Raw genomic sequence first — 19,361 nt, forward strand, 5'->3', positions numbered from 1 at the left:
TTGGGGGCTCGTCCGAGAAATTGGGAACTCGTCCAAAATTGGCCCAAATTGAAATTGGGGTCCTCGTCAGGGATTAAATTCCCTAATAACATTCGTCCGGGATAGAATTCCCCAACATTCCCAAAATTCCCAAATTTGGAATTTTTCTACCATTCCCAAATTTTTCAAAAAATTGGAAAAAAAATTGTGTGAAGGTTAACAGGTGGTAACTAATAGTCACCATGGTGTTTGACGCAGAACAGTTTGCGGTGTCCCCTAATGAGGCACAGTTCCAAGCGTTAAAAATATCGGAACTCTTGATATTGGCCAAACATTGTAAATTGGAGGTCCGAGCTCATATGAAGAAAGCAGAGATGCAGACATTGGTGGTAGAATCTCTGGTGGGACAAGGAACATGGGCAGAGGTAGCCTTGGATTGGTTACCCGAGCAAAAAGAAAATGTGGAGCTCCGGAAAATGGAGATGCAACTGCAGAGCCAGGAAAGGTTAAAAGAGTTGGAATAGAAAGCCGAGGAGAGAAGAGCAGAGGAAAGGAGAGCTGAAAGAGAACTCGAAGAAAGAAGAGAAAAGGAAAGAGCAGAGGAGAGGAGAGCCTAAAGGGAGTTAAAGGAACGTAATATGGAGTATCAGAAGGAAGTTAAACTCAAGGAGCTGGAATTAATGGGAGAACAGAGAGAAGTCGTATCCATGCCGGCTAGTTCGACAACTAGTCAGAACACCTGGGATGTTGGTAGGCATGTGAGGCTGGTTCCATCCACCCTTCAATGAAAAGGAGGTAGCCAAGTTTTTTTTACACTTTGAGAAAGTAGCTCAAATGCTAAAATGGCCTGTGGGGTCCTGGACTATGTTGGTGCAAAGTGTTCTGGTGGGTAAAGCTCAAGATATATTTTCAGCTTTACCGATTGACAAATGTACAGATTATGAGGAAGTGAAGAAAGCCATTCTCAAAGCCTATGAATTGGTCTCTGAAGCTTACCGGCAAAAATTCCGGAATGCCAGGAAGAGGGAGAGTGAGACCCGTGTGGAGCTTGCCAGAATGAAGGAAGCCATGTTTGATCGGTGGTGTGATTCAAAGGGGATTGGGAAAGACTTCAAACTGTTGCGACAATTGATCTTGGTGGAGGAATTCAAACAGTGTGTCCATGCGGACATTAAAGTACATCTGGAAGAAAAGAAGGTACCAGAGTTGTATGAGGCAGCAACCGTGGCATATGACTATGCCTTGACACACAGGATGGGGTTCCACAAACCTAACTTCCCGCCTAGAGTTAGCCAGGGGAGTTATGGTAAATCAGGTGCAGAGAACAAATATTCATGGAGGTGGCCTAGAGATGACTATGAGGACAAATCTGATACCGCGACTTTAGGGGATCAGAAGACTGCAGTTCCAAGACAGGCTTATCTTCCGGGGGGCCCGAGGCAGACCTCGAGTTTTTCTTCCGGGCCTACTTGCGCTTTTTGCAAGAAACCTGGGCATTTTATGTCCCAATGTTAAGCCCTGAAAGGAAAAATCAGGAGCGGAGTCAGACTAGTACAAATCCGAATGCATTGGCAAATACGAGAAATCGTCCTTGGAGGACAGTGCCTTGTGAAGGTTCCTATGTCAAAGTTACGGCATCACAGAACGACCTTGTTCAAGAGGGTTACAAACCTTTTTATTTCAGAGGGGCTTGTGTCACTGGATGGAGACTTGACTAACCAGAGACCTGTTAGGGTATTGAGGGACACAGGAGCACATCAATCTTTGATGCTTGAGGGCATTTTGCCATTGTCAGAGAAGACGGCAACTGGTGTTAGTGTTCTTTTACAGGGGGTTGGTAGCTATGTTAAAGCTCCACTTCATGTCATTCATTTAAAGTTTGATTTGGTGTCAGGACCTGTCACTGTAGGGTTACAAGCCACTCTTCCTGGAGAGGGAATATCTTTTGTTATCGGGAATGATTTGGCCGGTAGTCAAGTTTCTGGTAACCCGATGTTTGTTGAAAAGCCTAGTATGGAAAATAACACTGCACAGTTAGAGCAGGAGATTCCGGGTATCTTTCCATCCTGTACCGCGACTCGTGCTATGGGTAGGAAGCGCTCTGAAGAGAAGTGGAAGGTACTGACGTCACGCTTTGCACAGACACTTCTTGTCAAGTACCCTGAAACTAAGTGTCAACACACACAAGTCATGGATGGAGGCAATGTTGGCAAGCTCTTTGTAGGTGGGCTGAACTTCAACACAAGGGAAGATGTTCTGGACTCTGTCTTCGGCAAATATGGACCACTCTTGGAAGTGTTGCTGTTAATAGACAGGGAGATGCAAAAGTCGAGAGGGTTTGGCTTTGTCACGTTTGAAAACACAAAGGACGCCAAAGATGCAGAAAAGGATTTGAATGGCAAGGATTTGGATGGTCGGACCATAACAGTAGGGAAGGCAGGCCATGGGCGTCGAGGGGGCTACAGAGGAGGAAAACGTGGAGGTAGTTTCAGGGGTGGCTATGGCTCCCGGGGTGGGAGTAGTAGTTTTGGTGGTGGCCGCAGTCGTGATTACTATGGAGGCTCCCAGAGTTACGGCAGCTCCCGAAGGGATGAGTATCAGGGTAGTGGCCGAGAAGGAGACCGCTATTCACGTGAATACAGCGACAAGCGCTCCAACCGTGATTATTATGAAAGTTAGGAAGAGTTTGAAGCACTGAATGCTGCCGAGCAGCCGAGCCAAGATTCCTACACAGATTAACCGTGAACTCCACGTTGCTAAAGGCGTCCATGTTGTGAATACGTCCAGGCCTCACCACCCAACCACCATGAAACCTGGCTCTCAGCTTGGCCTCCTTCAAAAAGTGCTACAGATTTGTTTTGCTTTGGATTCACTGATCACAACCCTTTAACCTTCATTCAAAAAATGAAAAATAAAAACCAGAGGTTGATGAGATGGAGTTTGGCTTTGCAGGAGTTCAACTTGTAAATTGAGCATGTAAAGGGCAGGGACAATGTCGTTGCTGATGCTTTGTCCAGAGTGAACTAACTTTGGAAATTTCTGTAGGTTGTTTGGAAGTTGTTGCTTTATTTTTGGGAAATATTCATTATTGTTGCTCACTTGAATTGATGAATTGGGTGTGAGTTTTACTCTTATTTGTTAAAAGAGTTTTTTTTCCTGCAAAGAAAGTTTTCACTATGTTCAAACTTTCTTTCTTGAGGGGACGAAGTGTTACGGATTCGTCACTTCCGGTGTTGGGGTTTTCATCCACTGTAAATATTTCTGATTCCATGTACTATTATTGTTTTCAAAAGGTTTATTGTTCATGAACTGTTTTCAAAAGGTTTATTGTTCATGAACTGTTTTCAAAAGGTAAAAAAGTTAGAGTTAAAATAAACCGAAAACCGGATCGGGAACCGGAAGACGAAGACGAAGAGGAAGAAGAAGAAAAGAAGGCAGAGCGAGTGGTGTCGGACAAGAAGGAGCTGAGCTATTTGCGGTCTGGAGCGAACGTTGGTGAACAACAGTCACTAGCGAACTTTCGGGTTTCCCAGGAAAGAGATTCCTGCGACAGAGTGGTTATCCCTGTGACAGATTAACATGCGTGCCAGGTTTTGCAATCGATTCAGGAGAGAATCATCGTCGTGCCGTTGCGCCACCAGACCGGGCCGTCAGCCATTTTGACTCGCGCAGGATTTGCCCTTCGCTCACAGTTTCGTCTCGTTTCGACCATTTTCACCGCATTCGGACGTCGATCTGGGGGTGTGTGTGTGTGACATGGCTTTTGAGTGGAAAGTCTGCGTGTCGCCGACTGTGAGCTGTGGAACGTCCATACCCGAGGGTGTGATCTCTCAGTCGCCTGGAGGGCGACTTTGGATTTCTCAGTCGCCTTGAGGGCGCCTTTGCCCCGCTTTGGCAGCGGGACTGTTCTTGCCATCCGAACGGGATTCTGGTCTCGATTGGACATCGTTCTGGCGATCGCTGGAGCGAAACAACTTTGGCTTGAAGCCCGGAATAAGAGACATTGGGGATGTTTTTGTTTCACTCACTTGGAGCACAGTGAGTTATATATTACAAAACTGATGGTGCCATTATAGGACATATTGATTGTACTTTTGATTACTATTATTGTTGTACTGTTACTCTTGTGTGATCTTAATACAATATTTGTTTGTGAGTAACAATTGTGGCGGCTTCTCCATTGATCTTTGACATACAGAATAACACATTTTTCTGCCGTGACTCCTCTCGGGGCTCGGAGGTATACCGTGACCAGGGGGTCAGGGAGGAGCACGTAACAATACCTATCCTAACAGACTCACAGCTGTAATTGCTGTCAAAGGTGCTTCCACCAGGTGTTAACTCAGTGGGGTGGACACTTATCCAACTAACATAATCTAGTTTTGTATTTTACTTAATTTTTCTGAAATTCGTAGAATTTGTTTTTCACTTGGAAGTTGTGGGTTACAATGTGTAAATAACGGTGGAAAAAGTCTGATTTAATGCAATGTAATTCCAGCCTACAAGGTAACAAAAGGTGAACTTTTTGAACGGGGGTGTAGACATTCTATAGGCACTGTATAGTAGATGTTTCTATAGAGTAGATGTCACTATATATACTACATCACTATATCGGAGATGGGTTGTAGCCCTATCACTCAATGGTGAAGAATTACTTAAAAATTCTCTGATCTGGATCAAAATTTGAATCTTCACCAAAATTGAATCAATTTATTCCTTGTCACATACCCAACCTGTCCCCCAATTTTCGTCCGAATATGTCCACAACTTCTTGAGGTATCCTGCTATATATAATTTTTGGCCTTGTCTCTAAATGGTGACGAATCACTTTTCAAAATTCTAGTGTCTGGATCCGGATCGTCTCCAAAATGTGGTCATTTCGTCCTTGTCATACACCCAAACTCTCCACCAAATTTCGTCTGAATCCGACAACAACGTTTTGAGATATCCTGTTAACAGACCTGCTCTGCGGGGAGAAATGGCCTCTAAAGTTGGTCTCTCTCTCATCTCTGTACATGTTTTTTTTATGACATAATCATCTCACTACATGGTGTTTTTTTATGACATAATCATCTCTCTACATGTTGTTGTTTTTATGACATAATCATCTCTCTACATGTTGTTTTTTTTATGACATAATCATCTTTCTACATGTTGTTTTTTATGACAATCTTCTCTCTACATGTTTTTTTATGACATAATCATCTCTCTACATGTTGTTTTTTTATGACATAATCATCTCTCTACATGTTGTTTTTTTAATGACATAATCATCTCTCTACATGTTGTTTTTTTATGACATAATCATCTCTCTAAATGTTGTTTTTTATGACATAATAATCTCTCTACATGTTTATGACATAATCTTTTTATGACATAATCATCTCACTACATGGTGTTTTTTTTATGACATAATCATCTCTCTACATGTTGTTTTTTATGACATAATAATCTCTCTACATGTTGTTTTTTATGACATAACCATCTCCATGTTGTTTTTTATGACATAATAATCTCTCGACATGTTGTTTTTTTAATGACATAATCATCTCTCTACATGTTGTTTTTTTTAATGACATAATCTTCTCTCTACATGTTTTTTTTATGACATAATCATCTCTCCACATGTTGTTTTTTATGACATAATCATCTCTCTACATGTTGTTTTTTTAATGACATAATCATCTCTCTACATGTTGTTTTTTTTATGACATAATCATCTCTCTACATGTTGTTTTTTATGACATAATCATCTCTCTACATGTTTTTTTTATGACATAATCATCTCTCCACATGTTGTTTTTTTTATGACATAATCTTCTCTCTACATCTTGTTTTTTATGACATAATCATCTCTCTACATGTTGTTTTTTAAATGACATAATCATCTCTCTACATGTTTTTTTTTTTAATGACATAATCATCTCGCCACATGTTGTTTTTTTATGACATAATCTTCTCTCTACATCTTGTTTTTTATGACCTAATCATCTCTCTACATGTTGTTTTTTTATGACATAATCATCTCTCTACATGTTGTTTTTTAATGTTGGAGAGTGTATTATAGATTTCGGTGATTATTTTTACGTGTAAATGCTTTCATCACAGAAATTATTTTTCTACCTTGTAAATGAGAAACCTTGACTTGACAGGTTTCTTTCTTTCACAAATAATTGAAAATAGTTTTCCTGTGTTTCTTAAGAACCACAAACGGGTAAATGAACACTTGTTTTTCCACTAACAATGACTTTATTAGTTGTAATTCACGGTATGTTCATCCCCTTTATGTCCATGTATTAAATTTGTAATCATTGCCTCATCATGTTTGTGGGGGCCACAAAAGTAAGGCATGGCCCGAGGGAGCATGTGAAGGGGTCGTTGTTTGCCATTGGTCAGAGTATCGAGCATATCTGTCGGTGAGAATCTTCCGGTTGACATTATTGACATATTTTTGACATGACATATTTCTTACATTATTAAGGGTTTGTCACATACTGTCAGTAGATGCATGTCATGCAAATGGGAAATGTTGAAAAGGACCAAACTCGTCAGAGAATTTATGTCCCTTCATTTAATTTGTTCATTATGTTAATGAATTGGATAGATGAGCATGTGAGGGGTACATGAGCTCCATGTTTATCCACAGCTAAATGAGTTCTAATGAGCCAAATGGGCCTCAATAAGCAGGACATGTGATGTTTGCCACAAGTATTTTGAAATACCGACTTTTTTCTTTCCTGGACGTCCGAGCAGTGTCCTTGTGTTTTTTACCTCACCCACGCCCCACCCCTTCCCACGCCTCCTCCCCCTAAGCCCTCTCCCTCCCACAGATCTCCCGATGTCCCAGCTCTCAAATGTTGTACTTGCGTGCTTCCCCCTCTCTCCCCATCTTGTCTCCCACTCCCTTTATTTCGTCTTATGTGTCTGTTTGTTTTTATTGTTATTAATGTTAGTTCTTACACGAGCCTCGATCCTGTAACAACCATGCGTGTCATTTTGGGTAGTTTAAGGGACAGGGAAGTTGGGGTGTGAAGAGAATGACAGAGATCTGCAATCTGGTGGTGAAAGAAGGCCGCATTCCAGTGTATTGAGAACTGAGTACCCTCGTCCCTCTATACAAGGGGAAAGGTGACCCTCTGGACTGTGGCTCGTATCAAGCGATAAAGTTATTGGAGCATGGAATGAAGGTATTGGAAAGGGTGTTGGAGAGGAGGATAAGGAAGAAAGTGAAGATTGACGAAATGCAGTTTGGATTTATGCCAGGAAGAGGAACAACAGACGCGCTTTTTATTGTGAGGCAGTTGCAGGAGAACTACATGGAGAAGAGGAAGAAGTTGTTTCTTGGGTTTGTTGATCTGGAGAAAGCATTCGATAGGGTTCCACGTGAAGTAGTGTCATGGGCATTGAGGAAGTTAGGAGTGGAGGAATGGTTGATCAGAGTAGTGATAGCAATGTACAAAAGAGCGCGCACAGCTGTAAGGACGAAGGTCGGGAACAGTGGTGAGTTTGAGGTGATGGTGGGAGTGCACAGGAGTCGGTACTACGTCCACTACTATTTGTAGCTGTGATGGAGGTGCTGGCTCGGAACGTAAAGGAGGGATTACCATGGGAGTTGTATGCAGATGATCTGGTGTTGATTGCAGAAAGTATGGATGGACTGAAGGAGAAGATAAACAAGTGGAAGGAATGTATGGAGACAATAGGTCTGAAGGTGAATATCGGGAAAACGAAGGTGATGGCAAGTGGTAAAGCATGTGGTGAGGTGGAAAGAACTGGGAAGTGGGCGGTGCTTTGTGCAGGAAGGGTGTCGGAGTGAACTCCATTCAATGTACAATGTGCGCTGAGTGGGTTCATCAAAAATGTAGTGGTTTGAGAGGGTCATTAACCAGTGTGGCAGCAACATTCAAGTGTCAGGTGTGCACAGAGGGAGCTGCAGATGGAGGAATGTTGAGTTGGATCTTGGAGACGGCGTGAAGCTGGAAGGTGTGAAAACATTTTGTTACCTATGAGACATGCTGAATGGAGAAGGTGGATCAGCCTCGGCAACGGTTGCTAGAGTGAGATGTGCATGGAAGAAGTTTCGGGAACCTGAGTGGCGTGCTGACGAGGAGGGGAGTGTCGTTGAAGCTGAAGGGAAAGGTGTATGCTGCATGTGTGAGAAGTGTTATGATTTATGGGAGCAAGACATGGGTAATGAACGTAGAGCAGCAACGAAGGCTGGAAAGGGTGGAAATGCGAATGGTTCGGTGGATGTGCGGAGTATCGTTGAGAGAGAGGAAGACAAATGATGAATTGCGAAAGATGATGGGAATAGAGCCTGTGATTGATGCTGTGAAGAGAAACAGGTTGAGATGGTTTGGTCATGTGTTGAGGGAGGATGAAAGTGACTGGTTGAGAAGAGTGATGGAAATGAATGTCGAAGGAAGTAGCAGACGGGGAAGACTGAGAAAGACTTGGCTGAAGATGGTCGAAGAAGAAATGCGGGCAAGGGGGTTAACAAGGAGAGATGCAGAAAATAGGGCAAAATGTGGAAGATTGTCATGGGGACCGCAAGGCTAACCCCTGCTCTAGCAGGGAAAATGGCCTTAAAATGCATGTTGTTGTTGTTGTTGTTGTAGTAGTAGTAGTAGTAGTAGTAGTAGTAGTAGTAGTAGTCATTGATGATTAGGGTGGCATTTGCTTGTGTTCAACAACAGATGTTCCCTAGAAGCATGATACCCCTCTGGCAGTAGTGGAAGCGTTAAGTCTTCATCAAGTCGCATGAAACTAGGCCGATATTTGAAGACAGGACACGATGCATTGTTCATCTTGCTACCTCCTTGTTCTTGTCCAGTGCACTCTGTGCCTATTGTGAACCACTAAATGTGATTCTGGTCTTTGATAATGTTGTTGCTTGATCAATTTCCGTTTGTTAAATGATCTTGATTGTTGTGCTTGTTTGTGCACTTTGTGTGTTCAGGTCATGGCCCATAGTAGTAATGGTGCTTTACGTGTGAACCTCGCGGAGGGCATGCCAGCAACACCTGTAGAAGTTCTCCGTCACCGACAACATGACGAGTACCTTGTACGATGGAACATCACGTCTGCGAACGGCGGCGCGCTTACTCCATCAAGTACCGTGGATCCAGGAATTAAGAGCGAGAGTATCCTCATGTGGATGAGTAAGGAGGAAGTGCGGGCATGCTGTCCTGCACTCCTTTGGAAGAGCAAGTCCGATGAGTCCCGGACACAAGGGAAGAGTGATGGATTGTCCCGGCAAAACTCGGTGAGCAGCCCGTCACAACTACACCGTATACTTCATGAAAAATTGAAATGAAATGTTATCCAAATCTTTGGCCTTGCTCTGCTATGATTTGTCATCCTATGTAATGCACGAAGTTTTGACTTTGCTTCGATTTTGGACAAACAATTGTTGTTTATTCCCAGGTGTTGTGTGTATGTTTGTATAACAGTGTGAGTTGGACCTAGAGAAAGGAGTGTTTGCGAGTATGAAGACGGACATACACCAGCTGGTAGAACGTGCACAGCTGTTGCTCAGGAGATCAACGCAGTCTGTAACGACACTCAGCATCTCTTACATCATCCACGTGTTGAGTGCCTATGCCAGTATTGGTTCGCTGGCTGGGGTCTTCAAGGAAACTGGTGCTTTAGACCTTCTCATGGAGCTACTGGGAAACAATGAGGGGGCAATACGGAGCAGTGCTGGTCGCATGTTGCGTGCACTTGCTTCTCATGATGCAGGTAAAGTGGGTGGTTTCTTTAATTTGCAGTGTAATAACTCTTCTTTTTTTTTCTTTTTTTGTATGCAACATCGAGGCTCGTGAAAGAGCTAACATCAATCACAACAAAAAACAAACGGACACACAAAACATACAATAAAGGGAGCGGGAGACAAGATGGGGAGAGAGAGAGAGAGAGAGAAGCACAGAAGTACAACAGCAGAGGACAGGCACAACGGAAGATCCGTGGGAGGGAGAGGGCTTGGGGGAGGTGGCATGGGAAGGCGGGGGAGGGGAAGGTGGGGGCGGGAAAGGTATAAAACACATGGACACTGCTTGAACTTCCAGGAAGGAGAGAAGTCGGGATTTCAAAAAAAAGTGGATCTGGGTTAAATTAATGGGGGTAGAAGAGAAGACCCTTTAGACATTGAGACCCTTGAAGACCCCTTGAGACCCTTCAGACCTCGAAGAACATTTGGACCCCTAAGAATGATCTGGACACTTAAGACTATACAGACCCTGTTAGACCTTTTAGAACCCATAGACTGCTAATACCCTTGATAACCTTGTAGACCCTATAGACTCCATTGGAACATCAAGACCCTTTAGACCCCCTTCACCCTCAAGTCCTTTGAGACCCTTTAGACCCCTTTACCTTTTCGACCCCTTCATCCTTTAGACTCTTTCACCCTTTAGCCCCCTTCACCTTTAAGTTTCCTTCACCCTTTAGCCCCCTTCACCTTTTAGACCCTTTCACCGTTTAGACCCTTTCACCCTTTAGCCCCCTTCACCTTTAAGTTTCCTTCACCCTTTAGCCCCCTTCACCTTTTAGACCCTTTCACCGTTTAGACCCTTTCACCCTTTAGCCCCCTTCACCTTTAAGTTTCCTTCACCTTTAAGTTTCCTTCACCCTTTAGCCCCCTTCACCTTTTAGACCCTTTCACCGTTTAGACCCCTTCACCCTTTAGACCCCTTCACCCTTTAGACCCCTTCACCCTTTAGACCCCTTCACCCTTTAGACCCCTTCACCCTTTAGACCCCTTCACCCTTTAGACCCCTTCACCCTTTAGACCCCTTTACCCTTTAGACCCCTTCACCCTTTAGACCCCTTCATCTTTTAGACCCCTTCATCTTTTAGACCCCTTCACCCTTTAGACCCCTTCACCCTTTAGACCCCTTCACCCTTTAGACCCCTTCACCCTTTAGACCCCTTCACCCTTTAAACCCCTTCACCCTTTAGACCCCTTCACCCTTTAGACCCCTTCACCCTTTAGACTCCTTCACCCTTTAGACCCCTTCACCCTTTAGACCCCTTCACCCTTTAGACCCCTTCATCTTTTAGACCCCTTCATCTTTTAGACCCCTTCACCATTTATCCCCCTTCACCTTTTGGACCCCTTCACCTTTTAGACCCTTTAGATCCCACAGACCCATTGGTCCTCCACATCCTTATATTCTGTCACTCCCTTTAGACCCTTTAGACTGCTTAGGCCTTTGCCCATCTCGAGCTTTAGACATTTAGACCACTTAGAACTTTATGGAGACTTTAGATCCCTTTCGATGCCTTTAGACCCCTTAAAAGATATTTACATATTTTTAAGATGAGACCCTTTCGACCCCTTAGACCAAACTATTACCCTCTAGACCATCAAGATTATGTAACCTTTTAGACGCACACCACACAAACATCTGTAGTCTTTTAGCAAAACACACGATACTTATTTCAGCAAATAATGCGAAAACTTGACCCACCCAGAGGGCAGGTACTCTGCTTGTCGTAAATAATAATACACATCAAGTGCTGTCGCCGTCCCCATCCCCATTAATGCAACTCTTCGTACCTGTCCAGGGTGTGGGATTGTTACCTTGGTACAGTATTGCTCTTTAATCTGTGTACATTTGAATAGCTGAACTGAAACAGAGAGTCTGCCGAGGAGAGACTTTGACGAGGCTTCAATAGGAGAACCGCAGGTATCGAGCCGCAGCCCCAAGTGCTTCCGACCGTTGCTACTTTTGCCTCTGAGCCCATCGATGATCATCTATCTATAATTCCAGTAATCTCTGTCTGTACGTTTGTACGTTTGTCTGTCTGTGACCGCTGTTTCTCGACAACCACGGGTCCGATATACTTTTAACTTGCCAGGTATATTGCTGGGGACCCGAGGATGTGCCTTTTCAAGGTTTCATATTAATCGGACAATTACTTACCGAGCTATGTCCAAAAAACGATTCAACCAATCAGAGAGCAGCGAACGATCGCGTGTGCCGGCGTTGCGAATGGACCAAACCATTCCATGTAAATAGAGGGGGGGGGTTCTGTGGTCGTTGCGAATGGACGAAACCATTTCATGTAAATAGAGGGGGGGGGGATTGTCACTGTACTCGCAAGCCGTTCGCCGTTCGCTTTGGCGTTGCGAATGGACCAAACCATTTCATGTAAATAGAGGGGGGGGATATAATTTTAGATAGATATATAGTACGGGCATATATATAGTACGGGCATGCCCTAGTCTATCTATAATTCCAGTAATCTCTGTCTGTCTGTACGTTTGTCTGTGACCGCTGTTTCTCGACAACCACGGGTCCGATATACTTTTAACTTGCCAGGTATATTGCTGGGGACCCGAGGATGTGCCTTTTCAAGGTTTCATATTAATCGGACAATTACTTACCGAGCTATGTCCAAAAAACGATTCAACCAATCAGAGAGCAGCGAACGATCGCGTGTGCCGAACGTGGCGGGCACACTCTGCCTCGGATGGCACATTTGAGAGCGTATTCATTTATTTCACGTTTGCAAACTATGTTGGCGTTAAACTATGTTTTACAACTAATAAAAACGAATTTGCGATTCATTCGCTTTCCTGCGCGTTTGTGCACGCGATGGCGATTTCTTTACCAAACTCCGGAAGCCGTTCGCTTTGGACCAAACCATTGCATGTAAATAGAGGGGGGGGATTGTCACCACTCGCAAGCCGTTCGCTTTGGACCAAACCATTTCATGTAAATAGAGGGGGGGGATATAATTTTAGATATAGATATAGTACGGGCATGCCCTAGTAATGTCAACACAGATAGTTTAAAACGGTGTTTAAACTTGTGGGGTAGCGGTGTGAGGGATCAATTGAAGTTTACCTGTTGTTCAGCCCATCATCAATAATATCAGGCCACCAAAAGGCTGAATCGCCACTTGCAAAGAGTGGGGATGCTGGATCCTTGGAAACAATATGATTTCATGGTGTGTAGATCTCCGGAGATAGACTCGAACCTGGAAGGCCATTGCATGGATTATTCCTGGAGAGAATGAGGAATTCGAAGATTTAAATAACTACGATTTTTTATTTTTTTTTAGCCGCGTCGCAAGACGCTGGTCATAGAGTGCTCTCTGCTGTTGTTCTTGTTCTTCTTGTTCTTCTTGCAGAGAAGACAAAACCTCAAAGCTCCACCCATTCTGGGAACCATAGCTCCACCCATTGTGGGAGAGGCTTCATATAAACAAATATCCACCATTTTATTAACTCGCATAGCTTTGAGGCCTGTTTTGTAGGCCCGTGGTGTCTTCCTCTCTCACACAGTTTTATTTCAAATCAAATTCGATATATCATTTCATTTTTCACAGTCGCTAACATAGTTTTAGACTCGGTTGAAAAAAAACGGGAAGAAATTCCGATGAAAGTTGCCCTTTATAGAACGAAATGAATTCTCAAAGGCCTGTAACTTCAAGTCCATTGAGATTTTTTTTTTAAATCGCGGCATGGTTAGTCATACACCGCCCGAAATAACAGACGGGAAAATGCCGAGATATATTAAAAATTCGTCCATTTGATGACAATCGTCACGATGAAATATTTAATTTATACGTCATCACAATAATGTGGAGAGAGGAGCATAGCTTCGTTCACGTGTCGCCACACACGGGAAATTGCCGAGATATATATATATTTTTAATCGCGGCATGGTCAGTCATACACCGCCTGAAATAACAGACGGGAAAATGCCGAGATATATTAAAAATTCGTCGCCACACACGGGAAATTGCCGAGATATATTTTCACTTTGCACAAAAATAACATCAAGTTATCGAATCAATAGGAATGTCCTGTGCCTATAACATCGACGTTATAGGCACAGCTGCATCTAGGCATTGTGTAACATCGACGCGGCTTTTGTTTTAATTTGAAACTTTTTGTACTTGTTTTTTAATCGCCTCGTTTTCTGTTTCGACAAAGTGGAGAAAAAGTTTCCGCCATGATATTTTTTCTCAATGTGATTTGTTGCTCCAGGAAGTCGGGCATATGTTCTACTCGCTCTGAGTCAACAGGATGGCATAGAGCGACGTATGGATTTTGACAGCTGTTACACTTTGCTCGAGCTGTTTGCAGAGACGACTTCCTCAGTGGAGCATGGGATGTCTTTTGATGGCATCCAACTCCCTCAGGTACCACCATAAAGGATTTGGATTTACCTCCTGACAACTCCATGAATGTGATTATTAATACCTGAGACCCATGAAATGTAAACCTGCTGCTTTCAGGCTGTTCATTGAAAGGTTATGTCAACTTGTATGTTACAAACATGTGTTAATTGAAAGGTTATGTCAACTTGTATGTTACAAACATGTGTTAATTGAAAGGTTATGTCAACTTGTATGTTACAAACATGTGTTAATTGAAAGGTTATGTCAACTTGTATGTTACAAACATGTGTTAATTTCACGTTGTTATAAACACGTGTTAAATGCACATTGTTGCAAACGTGTTAATTGAAAAGTTAGGTCATCTTCCATGTTACAAACATGTTAATTGAAAAGTTATATCAGCTTCTATGTTACAAACATGTTAATTGAAAAGTTATGTCAACTTGTATGTTACAAACATGTTAATTGAAAAGTTAGGTCAACTTGTATGTTTCAAACATGTTAATTTGAAAAGTTAGGTCAACTTCTATGTTACAAACATGTTAATTGAAAAGTTAGGTCAACTTCTATGTTACAAACATGTTAATTGAAAAGTTATGTCAACTTGTATGTTACAAACGTGTTTATTGAAAAGTTAGGTCAACTTGTATGTTACAAACATGTGTTAATTGAAAGGTTATGTCAACTTGTATGTTGCAAACATGTGTTAGTTGAAAGGTTATGTCAACTTGTATGTTACAAACATGTGTTAATTGAAGGGTTATGTCAACTTATATGTTACAAACGTGTTAATTTCACGTTGTTACAAACACGTGTTAATTGCACGTTGTTGCAAACGTGTTATTTGAAAAGTTAGGTCAACTTCTATGTTACAAACATGTTAATTGAAAAGTTATGTCAACTTGTATGTTACAAACATGTTAATTGAAAAGTAAGGTCAACTTCTATGTTATAAACATGTTAATTGTAAAGTTATGTCAACTTGTATGTTACAAAAGTGTTAATTGAAAAGTTATGTCAACTTGTATGTTACAAACGTGTTAATTGAAAGGTTTTGTCAACTTGTATGTTACAAACATGTGTTAATTGAAAGGTTATGTCAACTTGTATGTTACAAGCATTTGTTAATTGAAAGGTTATGTCAACTTGTATGTTACAAACGTGTTAATTGCACATTGTTACAAACGTGTTACTTGCACGTTGTGACAAACATGTTGCTTTCAGGTTGTTACGAATGTGCTCCATGCATGTTGTTGCAAACATGTGTTAATTGCTCGTTGTTGCTTCCGGCACAAGGTGGATGGAAGCTATGTTTTCACCTCTGTCTGTCTGTTTGTTTGTGAACAAGATATCTCAAAAAGTTGTGGACAGATTGGGACAAAATTTGGCGGAGAGTTTGGGTGTGTGACAACGACGAAATGATCAGATTTTAGTGAAGATCCGGATCTAGATCCGGCTATTAGAATTTTAAAGTGATTCTTCATCATTGGGAGATAGCACCAAAAGTGATATATAACAGGATATCTCAAAAAGGTATGGACGGATTTGGACGAAACTTGGTGGACAGGTTGGGTGTGTGGCAAGACCGAATCGTTTTGATTTTGATTAAGATCTGAATATGGATTCGGATGTGAGAATTATTTAATTTTGTAAGTCATTCTTCACCATTGAGTGATGGGGCTAAAACTGATATATAGCACAATATCTGAAAAAGTTATGGACGGATTTGGACGAAACTTGGTGGACAGGTTGGGTGTGTGACAAGACCGAATCGTTTTGATTTTGATTAAGATCTGAATATGGATTCGGATGTGAGAATTATTTAATTTATGAAGTGATTCTTCACCACTGAGTGATAAGGCTAAAACTGATATACAGCACAATATCTGAAAAAGATCAGGAATAGGACTGGGCCCAGAATACTGCCTTGGGCGCACTCAAGCCTTGACGGGGAGAGAAAATGAAAAGATTACATGGAGAGCCACACGTTGGCTACAATAATGGAGGAAGTCAGTAAGCCATTGTGTGGAGAGGTAAACACAAATGGACACTGCTAGGACTTCAAGGAAAGAAGTCGGTATTTCAAAAAAGTGTATCTGCGGTGAATTAACGGGGGTAGAAAAGATCAAGGTTTTGGATGGGGGGAAGATAAGAGATGGTGGTGAACAGCTGTTTTAAAGACCTGGAGGGAGGAGTGAGATTGAAGAGATTGAGGGAGTTTTTTCCAGAAGTGGGAGTAAAGAGGAATGAAGGAGTTAAGGTGAGCAGAGATTCTTGGTTTCACTTGATTCTTGGCAGAGAAATTTCACCAGAAGAGGGTTGCTGGCAGATCTTGTGCGACCTGTAAGAATATTTGGGGGACAGAGCACAGACAGAGCTGGAGGAGCAAGGCCGGAGGGGAGTCGGTAGAAGACAGAAAGACCACCAACCTGCCTGCGGTGAGGGAGTGAAAGGCCCTCGGAGTTAGCTTCATCGCGGGAGATTCCAATGATTCTGGCAGTTTTGGTTTCAACCTCGTGAAGCCGAGCTAGGTGTGAGGCAAGAGCACCAGCACAGAGGGGAGAACAGTAATCCATTGAGCTGCGGATGAAAGGCTTGTATGTGGTGAGGTGCTCAGGTGTGCCAAGGAAGGACTTCGCACGACGGAGGATGCCCAGTCGGCGACTGGCTTTGGAGGCCAGATTGGAAATGTGGTTTTCCCAAGAAAGGTCATGGCAGATAGTGAGACCCAAAGCTTGAGTGAGAGAACTTCTTGGAGAGGAGTGTTGAGAAAGTAGATGGAAGGGTTATCCAGTCGGTCTTTTCAGAGAGACATAGTAAGAGTGTGCGATTTGTCAGGATTGAAAGACATGTTCCACTTGTTTGACCAGTCTGTGATTTTTGTCCAGGTCTGCAGAGAGTGAGGAGGCTGCAGACTGCCGATCTGAGGGATGAGGAATAGAGCGGCAGAGAGTGGAGTCATCAGCAAAGAGATAGAGAGGATTTTCCAGAGAGTCGGAGAGATCATTGATGAATGAATGAATGAATTATCGTTTTAAGGCCATTTTCCCCATCGAGTGGGGGTTAGCCAAGAGATCGGAGAAGATCTGGAGAGATCATTGATGAAGACCAGAAAAAGGACAGTGCCTGAACACTGTCTTGGGGAACTCCAGCCTGAACAGGAAGGGGAGATGAGAGAAACCCATTCAGGGCCACATGTTGACTACGACCAGAGAGGAAGTCGTCAAGCAAATTCCAAAATTTGCAAGTCGGCAAGAAGTATCAAACTTCGCAAGTTCGCAAGTATCCAACAACAATGAACGGAGCAAAGTACAGAGATATCCTTAATGAAAACCTGAAAGAGAGCGCTCAGGACCTCAGACTGGGCCAAAGGTTCACCTTCCACCAGGACAATGACCCTAAGCACACAGCCAAGACAACGTAGGAGTGGTTGAGGGACAACTCTGTGAAGGTATTTGAGTGGCCCAGCCAGAGCCCTGACTTGAACCCAAATCGAACATCTCTGGAGAGACGTGAAAATGGCTGTCCACCGACGGTCCCCATCCAACCTGACAGAGCTTGAGAGGATCTGCAGAGAAGATTTCGTATTGATATGATTGATGAGGGAAAAAATGAATTTAATCGATTTCAGCATAAGGCTGCAACATAACAAAATGTGAAAAAAGTGAAGGGGTCTGAATACTTTTTGAATGCAGTGTAAGTAGGATAGCAAGAGACACTTTGTATCTGAGGGAAGACCATATCAGTCCTTCCTTGAATAATACGAAATGAATAGCACAAAACAATGAAGTGATTTACCTGAAATATAGCCTGGTGTTGGCTTAGCGGTTAGGGTGCCGGCTTGGGATCCGAGGATCCTGGGTTGGAACCCCGGTCGATCGCTGAATTAACACCAGGGGGGGTTGACTCAGCCTGTCATCCATCTGAGGTCGGCAAATTGAGTACCAGTTCACTGGTAATTCCCTGTGTGTCGCAAGAGGCGACTAAGAGGGTTGGTGACAGGAAGGGCATCCGGCCATAAAACATTGCTCCAAAAAGGGGACCACGGTGCCCGAAAAAGGCCAACCCCCACTCTGCGGGGAAAATGGCCTCTAAAGGCGGTTCTATTGCACGAGATACAACAGAAACACCGAGATAAAGACACAACATGAAAACATAAAAACTCTGGTTTGGAAAACTCAGTTTTGAGGTGGAAAGAAGGAGCTCAGATTTCACCACACTTGCAAAAGAGTACATTTGTCGACCATCAACACTGTGCAGGTGGTATGAATCAGAGATGCCAGCATCATGAAAGAGAAGCTTGGAAGCTTGCCCAGATTTGTCATTGGTTGTCATTTTGTGACTTTTGATAAGTTTGATGCACATTGATGGATTGCTTGGTCGACAGACAAGGGCAGTTTGTTGATACGTTTTGCAGATTCCTGGACGGTTGCTCTTTTCACTGGTGAAGCGATACCTATGCGCTACCAAGCTCATGGACAGTCTGAGCGGTAGCGGTCAAGGCAACAGCGAAGAGGCGGGCGTAACGAGCGGCTTCACGGATCGTCAACGGAAGCAACACGAGTTTGAATTTGCCATGGTGATGGCAAACCTCATCGTTGATCTTGTCAAAGTTCTGGGTTGGGACCGAGATTGCCAAAGTAACAGTTTTGATGAGAACAAGGTCAGAGAGGAACGAAGTCGCTTGTATTTCTGCCGTTATGTTTTGATAATTTGATCATTGTTAAAGCAGCTTCTCTTTTTCACTGTGAGTTGCACCAAAGTTCATCACAAGTTGCATTTCCTTTCCAGGACCCACAGTCCATCTTCCAATCAGCTGTCACTCCTGAGAAAGATGTCCTGGAACCAGGCGTACAGCAGTCCAGCTCCCACGGAGCATCGTTTCAATCTCGCGGAGACTTCACCAGCCCATCGGCCTACAAGGAATACCTTGAAAAGACGCTGCAGCCGGGCATGCGTGTCCGTATGCTTGAGGACTATGAGGAGGTGTGCAGTGGTGACGAAGGGAAGTTTGTGCAATCCAATACTTGTTACCCACCTGTGCAGGTATGTAGTTAATTGATTAAATACCAATATGTTTTATCTTAGCTCTGCTAATATCTCTTCACCATAACATACATCATATGGGTGTGTGTACCCCGGTTGTACCCCGGTGTGTACCCCGGTTTAGAATAGGTACACCCGTATCCCTGCGCATCGTAAGAGGCGACTAAGGGTTGGCGTCAGGAAGGGCATCCGGCCATAAA

The 19,361-nt window shown here is 43.2% G+C and overlaps 1 protein-coding gene across 8 annotated transcripts in view; it reads left to right on the plus strand.

The window, feature by feature from the left end:
- Positions 1–19,361, plus strand: part of CUL9 (cullin 9) — a 321,162-nt gene that overhangs the window by 34,893 nt on the left and 266,908 nt on the right. For all 8 annotated transcript variants that reach the window (XR_013623648.1, XR_010984381.2, XM_068115286.2 and 5 more), the window contains 5 exons: positions 8,939–9,244; positions 9,432–9,720; positions 13,982–14,136; positions 18,533–18,778; positions 18,907–19,161. Coding sequence is in view for 6 of the 8 variants with exons in the window: in XM_068115286.2 (XP_067971387.2) it covers positions 8,942–9,244; positions 9,432–9,720; positions 13,982–14,136; positions 18,533–18,778; positions 18,907–19,161 (1,248 nt within the window). In the remaining 2 variants the exon portion in view is untranslated. The remainder of the gene's footprint in view (positions 1–8,938; positions 9,245–9,431; positions 9,721–13,981; positions 14,137–18,532; positions 18,779–18,906; positions 19,162–19,361) is intronic.

Source organism: Myxine glutinosa, chromosome 5 (genome assembly GCF_964187855.1).
Source record: "Myxine glutinosa chromosome 5, kmMyxGlut1.1, whole genome shotgun sequence".
Taxonomy (NCBI): Eukaryota; Metazoa; Chordata; class Myxini; order Myxiniformes; family Myxinidae; genus Myxine; species Myxine glutinosa.